The sequence below is a fragment of the Dendropsophus ebraccatus genome, chromosome 1 (assembly GCF_027789765.1).
Source record: "Dendropsophus ebraccatus isolate aDenEbr1 chromosome 1, aDenEbr1.pat, whole genome shotgun sequence".
In the NCBI taxonomy this organism is placed as follows: Eukaryota; Metazoa; Chordata; class Amphibia; order Anura; family Hylidae; genus Dendropsophus; species Dendropsophus ebraccatus.
In genome coordinates this window covers 77876029-77896439 of record NC_091454.1, presented here as the reverse complement: position 1 = coordinate 77896439, position 20411 = coordinate 77876029, and the positions used below count along the sequence as shown (strand labels likewise).

Genomic DNA, 20411 nt, shown 5'->3' with positions numbered 1-20411 from the left:
CACAGAACAGCTTATCCTGAGAAGTCACCTGAAGTGAGTTTCATGGATATCTACAGATCTGTCAATCTTCAGTTGGTTAGTGCAAATATCAAGACATATACTGGACAAGCTCTTAAAAGATACGTCAGAGTCTTTATGCTACAGAAGCAAATATACATGAATAGTAGCTGGTGAAACATTATTAGATAGCTACATTCAAGGTGTGTTGACAAGACACTAAATAAAAGAGCCAAGTTCATAATTACAGTATATTTCAGTTTGTAACTATACGCAATAACCCGGTGTGTCAAGACAGATTATTGTAGGGATTTGCCATCAGCATCACATCAGAAGCATAAGGGTGCTATTACATGTGACGTTTTCATTCAGTTTTTTATGTATTTCAAAACATATTTTCCGGCGTATAAGGCGACTGTGCGTATAAGACGACCCCTGACTTTTAAGCAGATTGTCAGGGGTTCGCCTTATATGCCGGAAAATGTTTATTCCTGCGGTCAGGCTGGGGTTAACTGCAGCTAAATAAAAAAAATAAAAAAACTTTAACTCACCTAGGGCCCTTTCTCGGCGTCTGCGCTTCCCGTACCGTTCCATACCGTACCGTGACGTACACTACCTGCGCGGGGGAAGGAGATTGCCGAACCTCTCCCGGGCAGCCGAGCGTCTCATCGGAGAGGCTTGGAGACACTCGGCAGTTCCCAAAGCCTCTCTCATTCTCCCGAAGCTCTCATGGCAGCCAAGCGCTTCCGAGCCTCTTTGATGAGAAGATTGTCTGCCCGGGAGAGGTTCGGTAATCAGGTTCGGCTGGGTCAGGAGGGGTGTATATTGACCTTACTTTGGGGGGGGGGTCTTTTTTGGGGGGGGTGCCTTGATTTAGGCTAGTTGATAGGATGGCGGGGTATCTTATTTTAGGAGGATGTCTTATTTTCGGGGAAACACAGCACCTACCTCCCTCGCTCCCCAGTGCTCCTACCTGTGCCAGTGATATGCACTATTCGATCACAATCACTAAACAAAGACAAATCTACATCCCCATGCAGTGGCCAATAGATGCATTATTATGCCACAGCATTGGCAGCATTGTGTAGCCACTGGCCATCACATAAACAGTCTTAGAATACACCAGGTTTATCACAGTGGTTCTTGAAAATCTGGCATAAGTTTGCACCATTTATTAGTTGACTAAAAGAACAAAAAGGAAACATTAAAGCAGTAAACGGTAAGATAATACCAAATTACGGCTGTAATTTTGAGGTAAAAATATAGCCGTATTTTTTATGCAATAATGCACTTTGGGGAAATTGGGAGGCAATGCGCACATAGTATTAAAAAATGGTCGTAATTGATTACAACTGTCCAAACAATGAAGATGCTTATTTATGTCCTGCCTTTAAATGGGCCCATCGCCAGTAAGCCATCAAGAATCATAAAAATTTAATGTTAGATATTGATGAAAAACATATAATATATATATATATATATGTAGATTAGATATAATAGATAAAAATAAAAAAACACATAACCCATCACCACTATTGCCTGCTGGGATTTGTTTGTATTTACCTTTCACCTTTAAGGTAATCTCCATATCTCCATTCGGAGTATTGGCAGTAGTTCCACCTCAAGATAGAGGGAAGAGATTGCCTGAAGTTCATAACATTTTCATTCTTCGTTCAGGGAGCAAATCTGGTACCAAATAAAGCTCTTACACCTAGGCACTTCTCTGGCCTATTCTGATCAGATTGCTCTCTTTCAAAGACAGAAAAATTATTCTTGGAAAGTTGAGATCTCCTATCTCTCACCTTTATTTGGAATACAATATCTATAAATCCTTTCAGAATGAGACTGGCAAATATCCAATATGTCATGCTTAACTGTGCTAAGTTAAGGGATATGAACATTTTTGCACTGAGATCACAAAGACCTGACAGAACACTGCTCCTGGCTGTGTTCTGGCTATGTTGGCTCTCTTTCAGACACGTGTACATGTATTTTCTTGAACCACAGTTGTTGTCTAAAATAAATAAATAAAACACTGTCTGCTGGGGGTTAAAACAACAAAATACTTAATACTCACCTGTATTCTGTTTGCTGAGTCCAGATGCAGTTCTCCAGTCCTCAGTGCATTTAAATGTAATAGGCTCCCTTTAATTAAACATTTGGGACTTTTACTGTTCTGCAGATTCCATGTCTAGAACACAATGCACACAGCTCGATACCAATCAGAGTGTATTGCATCGGATATGCTCCCCAACTTGGCATTCTGCGCCCCTCTTTCTATCTCCTGAATGCTAATCAAGATGACATCTTTATATAATAATAAAATAAACTCTGGCTAGTTGGCTAGTGTTAATAGGAGCAATGAATGGGGCTGCAAGCTAACCAGGAGCTGATCCGTCAAAACAAACTCTAGACAACATTGAGCATTCTGCATTTTATTACAAGACATACAGTACAAGTAGCAGAAGAGAAACATTCAAAAATGTTTAATTAAAAAGAAAGGTTACATTTATGTTTGAACTAATCAAATATATCAACTACAATAGAAATGTCTGCAGGGTGTCCTTAGCCTTCAAAAAGTAGTTAGGAATAAGCACCAGGTCATGATGCTATTGTCTGAGTTGCCAAGGTCATGGTGACCGTTACATTACAATATAATCATGTTTCAATAAATACTAGAATTCTTTTGTTCCACATTGGAACCTGTGCCAAATTTAATATGCAGAACTATATGCCGCAAATGGGATGTGTGATACAGGAGACATAGGGGGAGATTTATCAAACATGGTGTAAAGTGAAACTGGCTCAGTTGCCCCTAACAACCAATCAGATTCCACCTTTCATTCCTCACAGACTCTTAAGAAAATGAAAGGTGGAATCTGATTGGTTGCTAGGGGCAACTGAGCCAGTTTCACTTTACACCATGTTTGATAAATCTCCCCCATAGTGTTGCACTGGGAGTATATTATTATTTCCACTCCTATCATTCAAATATGGTTCAGCGGAGATCCTCAGTGACCAGGAGATATTATAACATAATGTAGTCATATTCGGTTTAGAGTATAGTGTTATCAAACAGCTATTTACTCCTTCTTCTCTTCAGCTGTAGTGTACTCTAAGGATAATGGGTTTACGGATTAAATATCTCATACATGCTTTGTTTTATTATTCTGAAATTATAGCACCCAGTCCTTCTTATTCCCGTAAAGTCACCCTAGAACCTTTAATAACCTACCAGGATGCTTTACAAACAAGCATTGTTCTAATCACTGACTTCTGACATTGCTACACGCTTTCAATCAGTTATTCATTCTCACACGTTTTCAATCACTTATTCATTATTATTTAACTCAGCATTAAAAATTGGCTGTAAGAACTTGCATACACAATAGCCCGAACACTATGCATTTCTGTTGTCGTATGTTCATTTCAATATTATTACCTCTTTATAACTTTGTTCACGTAATTACTGGGTTTATGTTGACGGGAAGAAAAGAAATCTTGGCAAACATGAACCGTAGTTTTGAAACAACTCACCAAGGAAACTAAAGGAGTTACAAGCTGTGTTATAGCCATGGCTATGTCAGGGAGAACAAAAAGGAGTGTTACAGGACATTTTGAGTTCAGCAGGATACAGAAAATAAGTAAGTAAAAAGCTTCGGACAATGTTATTTGCCGGCCATTGTAAAATAAGTATAAATTAAAGGGGAACTCCACATAAGGAAAACTTCTTTTCTATTAAAAGTACATTAAGGCTATGTTCCCACTACGGAACAGACCGGCTGTTCCGTGACCCCGGGCGGGTCACGGAACGGCCAGTCTGTGCCCGGATCATCGCGGCCGGTACTTAAGTACCGTCCGAATTATCCGACCAGCCGCAGAGCTCTGATGCGGGCGCATCAGCGTGCGCCCGCATCAGAGCTTCCCATAGCCCACAGTGAAGCAAGCGGCCGGAGCCGCTCACTTCACAGTGTGCACTGACAGGTCTTTCTGTGGCCGGAATTCACTGAATTCAGGCCGCAGAAAACTGACCTGTTGGTTTTTTCCGGCGCCGTATGGGATCCCGGCCGGAGTCCCATTGCAAATAAGTCATTGTTCCACAACGCAAAACTACGGCCGTAGTTTTGCGGCGAGAACTACGGCCGTAGTTTTACGTAGTGTGAGCATAGCCTAAAAGTTATATAGATGTGTCTATACAATGTATTACTACATCTGTGCAGTTCCTCCACACTGGTAGCTAATTAAAATCCAGGAAGTGAAGAAAAATGTCCCCTGTGCCAATCCACTTTGTCTCCTGCTCCTACTGCTCTCCCACCTTAGGAGACAAATATTCCATGCCTCTGTCTCACATTGTGTGTGTTTGCTGAGATCAGGGGCAGGGCGTGATGTCACAGGAGGCTTGGCTAAATCCCCCAACCCCCTGAGTGATTCATCATCTCTGACCAGCCAGAAGCAGCTGCTGCAACTTCACAGATTGTGCAAAACTCTGCAATGAAATTCAGGCTATGTTCACACATATTGGAGTGTCATTGCAGTACTGCAGTATCTTCACAAAAATGATGTAGTAATATAATTACATGAAGGTAAATGGCAAAGAGGATCAGACCCAAAGATAAAAGATGCTTGATCATAATATGTGTGTGGAGATGAAAAAAAAAGCCTATGTGCAATGGGATCCCGGTCGGAGCATACACACATCGTATACGCTCCGGCCGGGATCTGTGCGGCGCCGGAAAAAACTGACAGGTCAGTTTTCTGCGGCCGGAATTCAGTGAATTCCGGCCGCAGAAAGACCTGTCAGTTCACACAGTGAAGCAAGCGGCTCCGGCCACTTGCTTCACTGTGGGCTATTGGAAGCTTTGATGCGGGCGCACGCTGATGCGCCCGCATCAGAGCTCTGCGGCTGAAAGATGATCCGGCCGGAGACCGGCTGTTCCGGGACCCGGCCGGGGTCACGGAACGGCCGGTCTCATAAGTAGTGTGCACATAGCCTTAAACTATAAGCAGCCTATACAAATCACACCACCAAAAATACAATATTAAGATGTTTAAATGGATTTTGAATTCATGCCTTATCATTAAGAAAGGATGTAGATATGTGGTCTCAACGGTTAAACCCACACAATCAAAATGCATAATTGGTATGGGTTGCCAACCTGGCTTTTCATTTTCTCAAAAATAACACATAGCCAACATGTTAATGATAACATTGGAAAACCATAATGTATCAGTCCTAAGTGATATATGTCTATTTCTCAGAATACTGATATAAACACATTAGCTGTAGTCACTGTCAATTGTAGAATGATGGCAATTATAATTGCAATATGTTGTACACATTCCTCCAGATTCAAAAAGAAATAGCACCAATTTTTGTTTTATGGACCCATAAAAAATTCTCAAATTTTGCAGACAGTCCAGAGATTGGTTGGTAATCCTGAATAGGGTCATAGCTCTCAACTTTCTACCATGCATAGCTGTGTGGCAGTGCCTGGTACTGCAGCTCAGCCCCACTCAAGTGTAAGGGGTTAAACAAAGAATTTGCTGTGTTTGAAAGAACATTGGTGAGTGCTTAATAATGGGTTTACTCACAAATCCTTTTTAATATTAGATAATGGAATATTAGATTTACCTTTATTACCTTAGTAAGCCAAATAAACTTGTAATATATTTATGCCACCATTACCCCCTACCTATATGAATGAGTATTCACGCCATCTCTCTGTTCTGTCTCTCTCTCTGTCTCACTGCAGAAAACAGATTCTATAGAAAGTCTATGGAGCCTACCTCCTGAAACAAGATGGGGAGAACAACAAGCACTTATCTGAGTGCTTTATCTCAGTGTTTTTCTGACTCATTCTAGTGATCAGTGGGTGTTTCAGCACCCATACCCTGACAGGTAAAAATCTCTGACATGTGCTTTTGATAAGTCGAAAGTTTTATTAAATGACAGTAAGGGTAGCTTCACACGGGCGGGCTCGCAGCGAGATTCTCGCTGCGAGCCCGGCAGGTCCTGGCAGTTCCCATAAACTACATACTTGCTGCGGACCGCAGCGAGTATGTAATTGTACCGCGCTTAACCCCTTCTACTCCCGCCCGGCTCCCCCGCTGTAAGCAGCATACATTACCTGTCCTTGCTGCTCGGGTCCGGCGTCCTGCTCTCCCGTCCGGCCAATTAGTGTGTTGCCCAGCCGCAGCCACTGATTGGCCGGGCGGGAGAGCAGGACGCCGGACCCGAGCAGCAAGGACAGGTAATGTATGCTGCTTACAGCGGGGGAGCCGGCGGGAGTAGAAGGGGTTAAGCGCGGTACAATTACATACTCGCTGCGGTCCGCAGCAAGTATGTAGTTTATGGAAACTGACAGGACCTGCCGGGCTCGCAGCGAGAATCTCGCTGCGAGCCCGCCCGTGTGAAGCTACCCTAACACTTTAATTTTTTGAGCATTAACTCAGATAAGGTGAATGCCATGTTTCTACCTACCTTACGTGTCGGTGAAATTTTTCCTCCTTAAATGGAACAGCTTGAGTGAAAGCACCATGCTGTAGAATTTTTGGTTTTACATTTTCCTCAACCTGTAATAAGGAACAAAAATGATAGATATAGGTGTATCTGAACAGACAAAAGATTCCAGTAAGATATTAGAAAACAATGTACTAGGACAAATTGGATATTTGGTATTAGAGAAACATGCTGAAAGGGATTCTCTTTTTTTTACAAATAGGTCTTGTTTAGCCGAGCGGAAAATCTTTCCTAAGATTGTAATACAATGTAAGGAGTGCCTTTTGCCTGTGTTAAGGTTGAACTCAGAATACCATGTTTGCGGACATTTTGTTACAGAATAGGCCACTTGCTCTTAGAATCAATCCCTATGCTCACATTTTAAACTATGAACATGATTTAAACAACTTTAACCATACTTGTTTTTTTTTGTGGAACCAATTGTACTTTGTAATGGCACTCTCCCTCTTTCCATAAAATTATCGTAAGTCAAAAAAGTATTAATTTGTGGGGTGAATTAGAAAAAATGGTATTTCCCTAATGAGAGGAAGAAGTTATTACACTGTTCACTGTACGATCAACCTTGTGTGTTTTTTCATATGAACATACTTCAGGCTACCTTATTCTGCCTCAGATAATTTTTTATTTTCCCACCGAGAGAGCTGTATTGATGCAATTTTTTTTGGCCTTGACCTGTCTTTTTTATTGGTACCATTTTAATTTAGATGGGATTAGAGTACCCATGTCCTAGGATTGCGACGCCTTTCTGTTCCTCCTCCTCGCCCTCTTCATCATTAGGAATGCACCAGGCAGGATTTCTCCTATTAATTACTTGTCTGAACACTGCATGTATGCAGGATCTTTAAGTTATTAATGAACTTGGCGACCCAGCTTCTCAATAATGCTGTATTAGAGCGTATTAATGCTGTATTAAGTGTTATCCCCGCCATTTAATTAATTAATGTATAATTAAAAAATTGTATCGTACTTTTTGTTCTAGTTTTTAACTTTTTTTATTTCACATTACAGCATAGACCCCTCTCATAGTAATGACATCACAGGGAGATGTGGTCTTAATGTAGCTTTCATTTGAAATCTGTTTCTAATGAGTTGATGAGTCCCATAGAGATCACTGCAATATACTTAATACAGCAATGATCGATCAGATCTAATCTGCTGCAGACCAGATGAATCGATTGCCATGCCTTGATTAGCGCCAGTGTGACATTGAGCCCCGACTCCGTAAGTATAAGGGAGCTCCCCTCCGCGATCGCATTGCAAGGGGAAGATCCCCCCACTAGACACCAGGGAAAGGGGGAAACAATACATTTAAATGCAGCTGTCAGTTTTGACCGCTGCATTTAAATGTATAATTAGCAGGCACAGTAATCGGACCCCACCCACTAATAGCCACAGTCCCGGGCTACACATAGCACCCAGGATTGTGTCGGTTCAGAGCAGGGTTGCCACCCCCCCTCCCCCATCAGGACATAAATGTACTGACTGATGCGGGAAGGCGTTAAAAATACGTCCATATTTTAACTCAAATTTATGGATGTAGTTTACTTTTATTTTACAGTGTGTAAACATAGCGTAAACAACCAATTGCCTAAAATCAATCATTATTTACAAACAAATCCCTTAGCTATATCTGTTCTGGGAAACCTATGTAATAGCTAATGTGGCGCTTTCCACTACAAATTACCTTATAGTTGTAAATTGGGTTTACGAAACTCATGAACTAAAAATCTGCTTAGTTATACAGTGTCAATCCCCATCCCGTGTGTCACTTCATATCTGTAGCATAATCAAGACATAGTGAAGACATAGATGACACAAACCTTAGGACCTGTAAAATTGCTATTGACATATCATGGCATTAAAGGGTTTTCCGACTTAAAAAAAATCTCTCTATTAGTGCCTGTCAGCAAGAGGAGCACTTATACTTACCTCCTGGGCTCATACTGCCACCTCCATTTACCCGCACCAGACCCGATAGACATTGCTTGCTGTGTTTGGGGTAGGTGCATGAAGTCTCCTCTCAGCCATGTCATGACACTGCTGCAGCACCAATAGAGAGAGATTTGTTAGGGCTAAAAACCCCATTAAGTATTGCTTTTTGCATGCCTAGACAGAAGCATAATGCAAAATTTGTAACTTTTCTCCAGCTACTACATATTGCTATTTTTTAATCTATTCTCTTCTTATTTGGCAAAGATCGCAGAAACAGCACCTAAAGTTATGCTTTGCTGCTTGCTAATGGTTTCTAATTAGCAATATTCTTAGAAAAAGAATGTAAATTTAACACGGATAAAAAAAATAAACCCTATATGTTGTAAAAGATCTGCATTTCTTATGGTAAATATAATGCTGTGATATGTGGAGCTCCATATCAAGACACAATACAACAACTAAACACATGCAGGAGATTATAGGTCAATATTACATTATATATAAAGATCTATATATCTAGCTGACATACTCAGGAGCCCTGCTCGAATAAATATCTTTTCAGTTGCTCAGTATGGAATGGCAATGATATGCCATGTGATGAAAGACTGGAGGGAATAAATATGTAAAGATCTGGGGATATGAGACTTATTCAAGTTTGAAGAGAAGAGAATTGAGCATTTAGGGAATATTTCTTTGTTGATGAAACATGTAAGCTCTGGAGAATGATGTTCCATATAGACCAGAACTGAAAAGTGCGCAGAAGTTGAGTAGAATTATGAAATTGAAGCTGAATCTTATGGGGACTAGAAGAGCAGAAACCAACAAAGCCTGATTCTCTTTGGATAAATTCACTGTCTATTCAGTTCCTGTTACATATGTATACCAACACAATGGGAAACTGAACGAAGCCTCTAGGTACTGCCAACTGTTATAAAGTCTTACAAAAAGAATTACATACAGTTGAAAAATTTTATCTTGGCAAAAACCAACTAAACTACTGTCAATATTTCAAAAGCTTAAGGTGATCTGCTCACTATATAGATCTTAGCTAGCATTTTACAGCAGCATTTGCACTAGACAAGGCAATTTACTTCTAAAAACAATGTATTCACCTTTTATGTTTTTCTATCCTTTGTGTAACTAATGATATGAGCTCAGTAGCTGCAGTGGTGTTATGGCACTAAAGTTTTCAAGGCTTTCAACTGGGCCTTTCATGTTCAGTGCCATCAACTCCGGTGCATATAGAATATATCTGTAAATCAAAACAATACTTGTGCTCTGTAGTTTGCTCATGCCTTCAGAAAATTCACCTACGGGCAAAATGGGTCATATGGTATTTGAAAAGTATTACAATAAAGGCATTTCATGATTTCAAAGTTTTCTAATGAAAGTTTTACATGCCACTGGCTACATGTCTATTCATCCTGCAGGCAATGCCATTTAGCTGCAATGTATTCAACCATTCAGCTGCCAAGTGATCTTCAAACTGACACAACACTGAATGGTCAGAATGATAAAGTATTATTTTCAGCAAAAGGTCTTCTAATTATAGTATAATGCCCCATGTATACATTTTAAAAAGTTTTATTTTATAACCATGGCTTAAAACAGATCTCCTTAAGAGTTCTGAGAGTTAAAGGTATATTTTACTAATAAGACATTACATATCTACTGGATATGCCAGATCAGTGTGGATGAGATCATTGGGTCCCCCATCACTAGAATGAATATTTCCAGTCCCCCGTTTAAATGTAGCAGTAGCTGAGCATGTATGCTTTTACACCATTCAAAGTTGATGGGCTTACAGAGATATCCATGTTTAGTTTCCCTTAGACTTTGAATGGAGTAGCATCCTGAGTGCTTACCCACTGTTTCATACAAGCAGTACCCAACAGTGACAAATGGTGGGGGCAGTGGCAGATTAGAATAGATCCTCTTAGGGCAGCCACCCAAAGCGGCAGTGGGGCACATAATAACCAGTTGAGGGTCATGGGAACAGTTTGTATGTGAGAAAAAAAAAGGGGGGGGGATTTTGGTCTAATTTGGTTTCTAAATAAATTTTGGATCCAGTGTCTGTATTTAGGGGTCTGAGTCTGTTTGAGGTCTGGAATAATGTCGGTTAAAAAGTCATACTTATTTAGATGTGAATTTATGAAAACACAATGGTAAAAAATTTATAGAATTTTATGGATTTCTGAATACATTTATAAGTTGACTGATATGGACAACTTATTTTCACTTGATAGGTCACCTACTGACTAGATTATTATAGTAGTATTGCTGCTCAAAAATACAATGATATACTGTAGGTCTTATGGTTATAATATGGTGCCAAAATCAATATTGATAGACACCCTTAAAGTGTACCATGTCACAAATAACCTGTCATATGTCAGTTTATATAGATCAAGTTCAGACTGTTCAGACCCCAACCACACAATAAAACATGAGCTGGAGACATGCTGCTGCATGCTTATCTCCTGTGGCCCTGTGAGATTGTGCCATAGACTTATATTATGCGGCTGTCTTGATCATGCCACATACCTCATGAACTGGGGTCTCACCCAATTATCAAACCTTTGATATGCCTCTATGACATATCAATTTATTTATTTTCTTTTAAGTCTCATATATACAGTATGTTTAAGAGGCTCCTTAGAGGCATGCAATGTCCCTCTGACTCCGTACTACTTAGCTGTAGGAATTACCATGTTTCCCATTAAAACGGTTATCCAGGATTAGACAAAGCACAACTACTTTCTTGCAAAAACTCTACAATTAAAGATTCATTGGATTTCTAGAGGATCAGATCTTCTGATATGTCTGTTATAGTAAATGCTTCTTTTCCACAAAAAGTTTACAACCATACACTGGTCCAGGCCTAATTGGCAACTGGATATTACCATTCTCCTTGTCAAGGTGCACACAGACTACAGAGACTGATACTGTCAGTCTTGACTAGACAGACAGTATATGGTGCCAGATCGTATAAGTACATAGCGCTTAGATAAGTGGAATGGTAACAATCAATTGTTTATTTATTTAATAAGGAAACAAAAAAGGGACTACTGTTTAGCTACAATAAAACGTGCATACACAGAAATATAGCGTTGACTATGAGCATGGCATCATGGGGAACAGGAGAGAGGACAGGTTAGAAGGACAGTTAAGGGTTTATAGCCTATTCAATCTGCCACTGCCTGTACATTTTATTGGTACAAGGCATTTTCCTATTGTTGACACCACCTACTTCTAACAGTATACGAGAAGACACAGCAGTTGACCCAATCACCAATAAATGGACATTAATGACATATCCTAGCAATGCCATCAATGTTTTAAAGGGAATGTGTCATCAGAAAGTTGCCCATTTTATGTTAAAGGGGTTCTCTGATGTAAATAAATGGGGTAATCCGGGTAACAAAAACAATATTCTAAATGATCCCCCTTCCCAATACCACCCTATGTCTAACATGTACATGTATAACCTATCTTGCATCCTTTCCCTGTTTTTTTCTCATTCTTATCGGCTTTAGATGTCTGAAATCCTCTACTCTGGGTCCACTCTGACCACACTCAGCTCTCTCTACCCCCCTCCCTTTGTAGTCACAGGACATGAGATCTCTGGGGGCTTAGATGTCTATTGACTTGGTAACATGACCCCCAGGAGACATTATCCATACCGCCCAAGTGTCCTTCTTTTGGAGGGACAGTCCCTACTTTTGACCCACATCCCTCTGTCCCTCTTTGCCCCTTACATGTCCCTCTTTTTTACCTAGAAATAAGATTGGCATTAATAAACTTTCAATGTTGCTCTGGAAAGTGTCTGATTTGATACTTTATAATAGACCCAAACTTGCATATTATTATATCATGAGGTGAAAGTTGGATCCTAAAACTTGTTATATTCGGATGAATCATGTGACATTATGACCCCTTTAACACATGCAGATTCCATACACACATATCTAGGTGTTACAGATCCTTTTTGGGGACATGATCTGTGCCGCAAAAAAATTATTAAGCCATTGTTGAGTCCATGTAACCTATTTGACAGTGGGTCTGTCATGAATGCAACTTTGGCGCAGTCCTCGGTGCGTAAGGTACGACCGAGACTGCGATTTTGGCCATAATCTTCTGTGTTTTGTTTGCCTTGTTTTTGCCCTGTCTGAACTGTGTCTTATTCCTTCTGGTCTGCTAATTGTTTTCCCTGCCCCACCCGTGTCTGTGCTGCTAGTTTCTTCTGGTCTTGTAACAGTTAACCTGCCTTTGCCTCAGTGATTGACAGCTGGTCTCTCCTATTTAAGATTTCAGCTTCTGCCTGTGCCTTGCCGGTTATTGAGCTTGTCTCTGCCTGGTTCTGTGTTTGCTATTCTTGCTCTGTTTGTTTATTCTGACTCTGCTTTGTATTTCTGACCATTCCTGCTTGCTGCCTGCCCCTGACCATATTGCCTGTTTATTGACCTCGCCTTTGGATTGTGATTTTGTACTTTTGCTGCCCGATTGTTGTGACCCGGACTGTCGACCATTCTTTATTGTGTTTTGTCTGTCTGTCTTGTCCTTGTGTCCCACCTAGCCAGTGCAGGGACTGACGCCCAGTTGCTCGCCGCCATCTTAGGGCGGATTGTGGCAAATAGGTAGAGGACAGTGGGCGGGGCTGAGATTAGGGCTCACTGTGTTGTCTTGTCTTGCTGTCCGGTTCCTGACAGAATAACCGGCCCAATATATATACTGCCCCCTCTGGTGCCATGGCTACTGTGGAAGATCTTGCTACCCGGGTGGAGGGGGTGTCAGGCCTGGTGGTCAAACTAGCAAACCAGATCACCCAGTTAATGGATTCTAACCTGGTTGCTAAGATGGAGGCTTTGTCTTGCCTGGTTGAAGACCTAGCTAAACAGGTTCAAGTTTTGTCCGTCAACCAGAATAATGCTGTGGTAGCGCCCCCAGTGGTGGAAAGGACTAGAAAACCGGTCATGTTGCTCCCTGATAGATTTTCTGGTGATATGGAAAAGTTTGAGTCCTTTAGGGGTGCTTGCATGTTGTTTTTTCGGAGCAATCACTTCCCTTCTGAGCAGGAGAAGGTTGGTATTGTGGTCTCACTACTTCAGGGAGATCCTCAGGCTTGGGCTCTCAAAATTCCCCCTGAGGCAGAGGAATGGAGTAGCTTGGAGAAATTCTTTTTGTCCCTGGGTACTATATATGCTCAACCTGATGACAGGGCATTGGCAGAGAATAACCTATTCTCTCTCCGTCAGGGTAAACGACCAGCAGAGGAATACTGTTCCGAGTTTAGAAAATTTAGTGTGGTGACTGCTTGGTGTGAACCAGCTTTGAAGGCTTACTTTAAGCAAGGATTGGCAGAGGCCATTAAGGATGCCTGGGTAGGTCACCCAGATCCTCCAACCCTTAAAGAGACCATGGCCTTGGCCATTAGTATCGACCGCAGACTCCGTGACAGGAAGAGGGCGAAAGCAAACTCTGACCTCTTCAAATCTTCTTCTTTTCCTGCTGAAAAACCTTTCCTCCCTGTTGTCTCAGAGGAGGAGCCTATGCAACTGGGAGTTATGGGCATCAGGACCAGACATGAACATCGGAGATTATATGGACTCTGTTTCTACTGCGGTGATGGCGGACACTTCATTTGCCACTGTCCCAAGCGTCCCCTGCGGCCAGAACATCAGCGTCCAGGTGACAACCAGGAGAGTCACCTGGGCGCACAGGTACCTCAAAGTGGTGTGGGTGTGCATTGTTGCTCTGCTGAACCTAATGTGAAATCTGTGTGTTCACCAAAAGATGACACTGTAATCTTGAATAACTGCAACATGGAAGCTGAGTCTGTGTCTGATGTCAGTAGCATAATTGGTGATATCGAGCCTGTCAGTGAACCTTTAGTTAGTCACCTGGATGCTTGCGCTGATGAGTGGGAGACGGACAGTGACATCTCCAGTGACATTCAAACCTGTGTGGTAAGAGGTCATTTTCCACCCACTCCTGGTATGTCTAATGAGGGTCCGGTGGCCCCTCATAAAAGGGGGGGTACTGTCATGAATGCAACTTTGGCGCAGTCCTCGGTGCGTAAGGTACGACCGAGACTGCGATTTTGGCCATAATCTTCTGTGTTTTGTTTGCCTTGTTTTTGCCCTGTCTGAACTGTGTCTTATTCCTTCTGGTCTGCTAATTGTTTTCCCTGCCCCACCCGTGTCTGTGCTGCTAGTTTCTTCTGGTCTTGTAACAGTTAACCTGCCTTTGCCTCAGTGATTGACAGCTGGTCTCTCCTATTTAAGATTTCAGCTTCTGCCTGTGCCTTGCCGGTTATTGAGCTTGTCTCTGCCTGGTTCTGTGTTTGCTATTCTTGCTCTGTTTGTTTATTCTGACTCTGCTTTGTATTTCTGACCATTCCTGCTTGCTGCCTGCCCCTGACCATATTGCCTGTTTATTGACCTCGCCTTTGGATTGTGATTTTGTACTTTTGCTGCCCGATTGTTGTGACCCGGACTGTCGACCATTCTTTATTGTGTTTTGTCTGTCTGTCTTGTCCTTGTGTCCCACCTAGCCAGTGCAGGGACTGACGCCCAGTTGCTCGCCGCCATCTTAGGGCGGATTGTGGCAAATAGGTAGAGGACAGTGGGCGGGGCTGAGATTAGGGCTCACTGTGTTGTCTTGTCTTGCTGTCCGGTTCCTGACAGGGTCTCTGCAGATCCGGACACAGATTGGTAATCCTGTCCACAGTCGTGGGTGCGCATTTACAGACCGGGTTACTTATGTGTGAATGGGACCTAAGGATGCATTCATACATACAGGATCTGCTGTCTGTAAAATTTTCCTAGACAACCACACGTGTCCCTCTCTGGCCATCCAAAAAGTTGAGAGGTATGAATTATCTGCATCATCTCCATGCACTTGTGCTGCTTCCATAAACTTACATGTGTCCCTGAGTCTAGGTTTCTGTAATATGAAACGTTATAGTGTTATCTCTGCTTGCTATCAGTAACTGCAGGCATATGTACCTGTCTTTGGGTCACAGGTCTGCATATTGTAAGTGTTATAGATGTTCTTAAAGTCTGGATGGAACTAGAATATTTTCGATCACAGTCTGCAAGCAGAGATCTAAACCTACATCCCCCCCAGTAAACAGATGCCCATTATTAAGCACATAGCTACCCCATACGTGTGCCAGCTCTGCTACATCATCAGCTAGTATGGAATACATATTGGGGTGACGTAATGCAAAAAACTGTCCTGTGTTTACTGTACAATAGTAATGACAGCAGTGGGCAGGAAAGAAAGCTAAGGGGGTGAGTATGCAAAGGGACCAAGCAAGAAATTGCATGATGGGAAATGTAGTTTCCTATCTAGGTTATAGATCGGCTTTTAGAAAAACATGTAATTCAGGTATGGCAGCAGAAGGAAAGACAGGAGACAGCTCAAATACTCAGGGGGACTTGGTGAATAAGACCAGCTAGCATTTCTTTTTTTTTTGCTCCCCTTTAACACACTGCTGCATGCCACAGTTAGAAAACAATAATCTACACTGTATTCACCCTGTTATTTCAGTGCCAACACTCCATTGCCTCAATTTACTAACCCTGATAATGCTCTGTCCAGCCTCTCCAGATTATGTTCCACATCCACCACTGCCAGCCTCACTGAGGCTGCAGTGTGTTTAAATCATCATCAGGAGGGTTTGGACAGTGTGATTTTTTTTTTGGTCATGTTTTTCTATTTTTTCAATGTATTATTTATATGTTACGTTATTATTTATGTTTTTAAGTCAGTCTGAATACTATGACTCATAATATATTGACACTTCCTTTCAAAGAAAACATTTCAGCGCTCATGGTCATCATGACATGCAGGATTATAAAAACAGGTGACACCAGCTTATAGATAAGACAGGACCAGGTCTTCACAGGTCACAGTCACAGAAAACTCTCCTATAAAAATCAATGAGGCAATTTATCATTGCTGGACCTTATGTACATTGGCAAATAGTCACACATTTTTGCATAACCAGGACGGTTTGCACAAAAATCTGTGACTTTTTTTCCCAGGGTGTGTGTCGCTCTCCCCTGTACCCAATTTACCATGATTTATGCTTGCAAGCAGGCTTAAAACATGGTGTATATCTCTGAGCTGGTGTAGGTTTCTGAAGCTCCACATGGCAGCCTCGGATTTCCAGATTTATACAGATATTCCAACTTCAGACTACTGTTTACCATTGTCTATGTGTCTGCTGTATGCTAATATGACTATCCCTATAATAATGTACAGAAATGATAAAAAAATATATATATATAATAGGAAATTATAACAATCAAATAGAAACAGATTAGGAAAAAAGAACATATTTCAGTATATGACTAATTAGCCCCCTCCCCAAAATCTAGGTGGTACATTTCCCTTTAAGAGGGAAAACTCATTTTAATTTTATAAAATAGATTAAATTTTTTTATCTTGTAAAAATATCTTAAAATGCTTTCATTTTATATGCTGCATTAGGAATATCAGTGAATTGAGGTATTAAACATGTAGGTCAGTGGCCAGCTTGATAGCTGCCTCTAATTATATTCTCTGCTGCATTCACCTTTTTCATTTGTCATTTACAATTGTACCAACTGTCTTAGCAAAGTACGTTCTTGTAAGGCAGATGCTTAGAACGCTGTAGTACTAAAACTTAGTTATTGCTCTGAAACCATTGTTTCCCAGTTCTTACAGAGAATCGTGACCTTTCTGACTGTACCTCTCGGCAAGATTATCTGGACACATACAACACAAGAACAGCAGGAATTTTTATATGCCCGTGTTTCTATTATTGCTTAAATGACAGTCTTTGTTATATGTGTCCTTTTTTACTACCTCATCTTCACATGCATTTTCTCTTCCAGTTCCCTCCACTTTTATTGGAGGCAGTAGGGGTCACCTTTTAAGCCTTGCTTAGTAGATAGCAATTAGGTTGATATTGCAGGAAAGCAGCTTTGAGGAATGCCCATTGTATTCCTGAGAAACACATTTGTATAAAGGCAAAAGCATCCTGGGTTGAGTTGCCCCATTGCTTTAGACTGTGATAAAAGGGAAGTTGTTTTTTTCACCATGACATTAGCAAAAAGTAAGATAGATGCCACAAACCAATCTTATTTATTCTATTTTTAGCTAGAAATGGATGAATTTGACAATCATATGCCAACAGCAGCAAAGTGTTTTATATAATTTATACTGCAGTAATATTTTTTATGACATGACTTTTTTTCATGTCATAATAGGATAGCCAGCATTGTATTGTACAGCACGGGGAGAACTGCCATAAATGTATAGTGATCATATAACTCACCACAGAGGCTGTTTGTGATTGACAACTGCAATCTCACAGCAACAGTAGTGATCATTGCATCAACAATGGGTGAGTTTATTTATTTTTATTTTTTTTTTATGTGTTTTTGGCTCTGTATAGCTAAAATGTAATGTGTTTTACAGCTCTGCAGTCTCCCTAAGCCCCTATTACACGGGGCGATGGAGAGGGGCAAACAAGCGCTATCAGCGCTCGTTTGCTCCCCGTTTCTTGCTCGCTGCCGGCGCTACTACAGCAAGCCGGTGAGAGCCTGGGGGGTCGCCGAGAGGTGCGAGGGGGCTGCCCGGGTGATCCCTAGATCGTCCAAGCAGCCCATAGAAGATAGCAGCAGTCTCCTATCGCCGCTCTTATTCCACGGAGCGACGGCAGCAGATCATTGCTATCCTGGTCGTTTGTATCAACATGTTGAAAGACAAACGACAGCAACGATGAGCCAACATCCTTCATGTCGGCTGATTGTTGTCTTCTATTAAAACAGATGATTATTAGCCGTAATTGCCAATATTGGCCAAATACGGCCAATAATCTTTTAGTGTAATAGAGCCTTTAGTCAAAGGTAGGGCATATGGCTGGATAGTTATATAGGAAGAACATAGTCCTATTTTAATCTTACTATTTTTATCCTAAATATTTAATAAATACACGTTCCTTCCCTCTAGTGCTTTTATGTTAATGTTAGCTTAGTCTATCTGCATTTACTATGGTCAGCGGAGTCCTGTACGCATTACATAGTGGTTAAGTTGGAGGGGTGGTTGCACCCTTTGTATGCCTATACCCCATTAGAGTATTGGTGCTAGTGAAGCTTGTTTGGCGTATAATTTAAGTATTATGATCTTACCTGTAAAAAAGGGGCATTGAAGCAACTATTTTAAAAAAAAAAAGGATTATGTCTGGAAGAGAGGAAAGGAATAACTGGAACTGTTCTTCACAAGGTAATTCTGCTTATAGTAAACCCTCGCGGCATCAAAACAAAGGTGCCTTACAGAGTTGGGTATGATAATGCAAATTATATAATTTGTAAGCTATAAACCCTTTTAAAGCCTTTTAAAGTGTGTTTTATTATTAGAAACTAATAAAAATTAGTTGGCAGCTTAATATATTTGAACTTGACTTTTTTTCTCATATACATGAACCCAGCTGTCTAACAAATCCATTAATTCTTTATTTTTTTTTAATAGATGGGGTAGCTCTTCTTCAATCTGGAAAGGCCATAATTCATGGCACCTTCATTGTATGATCAGAATTCATAAAGTTCTCTGGCAGAGAGCACAGCATTCATCCTCATTTCATTGAGATATACTGGCACACTGCCGTTACTTTTCTTTCTACAGTAAACATTGTGAGGAGTGACAATAGATTGGTTTGCTCCAGTCAACCATCTTCTGTGTAGATTTTAGCAACCAAGCACACCATGTTGTATCAAAATAAATTACTGCGACTTAGATGATGGCAAGGGGCACATCTGTAAAATATCAGCCAATCTGAAAATCTGATTACAGTGTGCACTTGACTGTAGTACTTGGAATCCACATATTTCACTACCATTCAAATTTTTTCATTTAGTATATTTTATATACAGATGCAGCTCTCTCTCTCTCTCTCTAAATATATATATATATATATATATATATATATATATATATATATATATATATATAGTCATGGCTTAAATTACAACTATGAAGCTACCAAAAAAAAGATTTTGACATAATTCTTGTCTTGTAACCATGCAAAAAGAAGTGTTTTATACATAATCACATTCATTTGACTCAATGAGGATTAGTTATTCAATTAGAATTAACTTTGTTACTAGGAAATGGACCTATCGAGTATACAATTATTGAATGTGGGCTCATTTTTCCAGTCACCTGGAAACTAATTAGCACGACATAATCACATACTTGCTGTCTGGTAAACATACAAGTCCCAAAGGACCAAATGACTTGAATCGTGAATCACTAGCCATTGCTTATATGTAATTATCATATAAATGAGGTGCTTTGCATTGGCCTTTGATACCCAAATCCTCATCAGAGGCAAGGGATATCATACAGTTTATGCAAAACTGAAAGAATATGAGATTTTGAATGTCAAATATATCCTAAAACTAAATGTATCTAAATGCAAAACTTTGGGGACTTCAAAAACAAAAAAAAAAAGTCAAGTGAATTGGAATGCCATTGAAGATTACTGATATGAAAGATATTATGACACGTGCATTGTTTCTGTTATAGCCAAGGGTTGGGCAGATTCTTAAAGACAGCATTGTAGGAAACTAATACCAAGGAAGACTGCCATTATCATTTATGATAACAAAAGAAACAATAATTGTTCTGAAAAAAGTTTATATATAGGGCATAAGTGAAGTGCCGCAACAAATTGCTCCTTCTCAGACATAGCATTTGAAATACAGTTTGAAATAAAAACTATCCTAGCATCCTTAGTCATTTATTCATTGATTTTTCAATTAATACTTAGCTCATAAATACACAATTTTAAAGAGTTAGGAAGCCCCTAAAGAAGATAAAAAGCGTACCTTGTTTGATTCAGGATAGTCATACATCTTCTGTCGAGCTAAACTACAGTATGTCAGAAGACTGAGGAATACAAGCTCTG

The 20411-nt window shown here is 40.5% G+C and overlaps 1 protein-coding gene across 1 annotated transcript in view; it reads right to left on the bottom strand.

Annotated features, from left to right (window-relative positions):
• The window catches only part of LOC138783023 (dynein axonemal heavy chain 3-like), an 877176-nt gene that overhangs the window by 816775 nt on the left and 39990 nt on the right, over positions 1-20411 (bottom strand). Inside the window, exon 2 of the mRNA XM_069957145.1 lies at positions 6479-6570. Within this exon, the coding sequence (XP_069813246.1) occupies positions 6479-6570 (92 nt within the window). The remainder of the gene's footprint in view (positions 1-6478; positions 6571-20411) is intronic.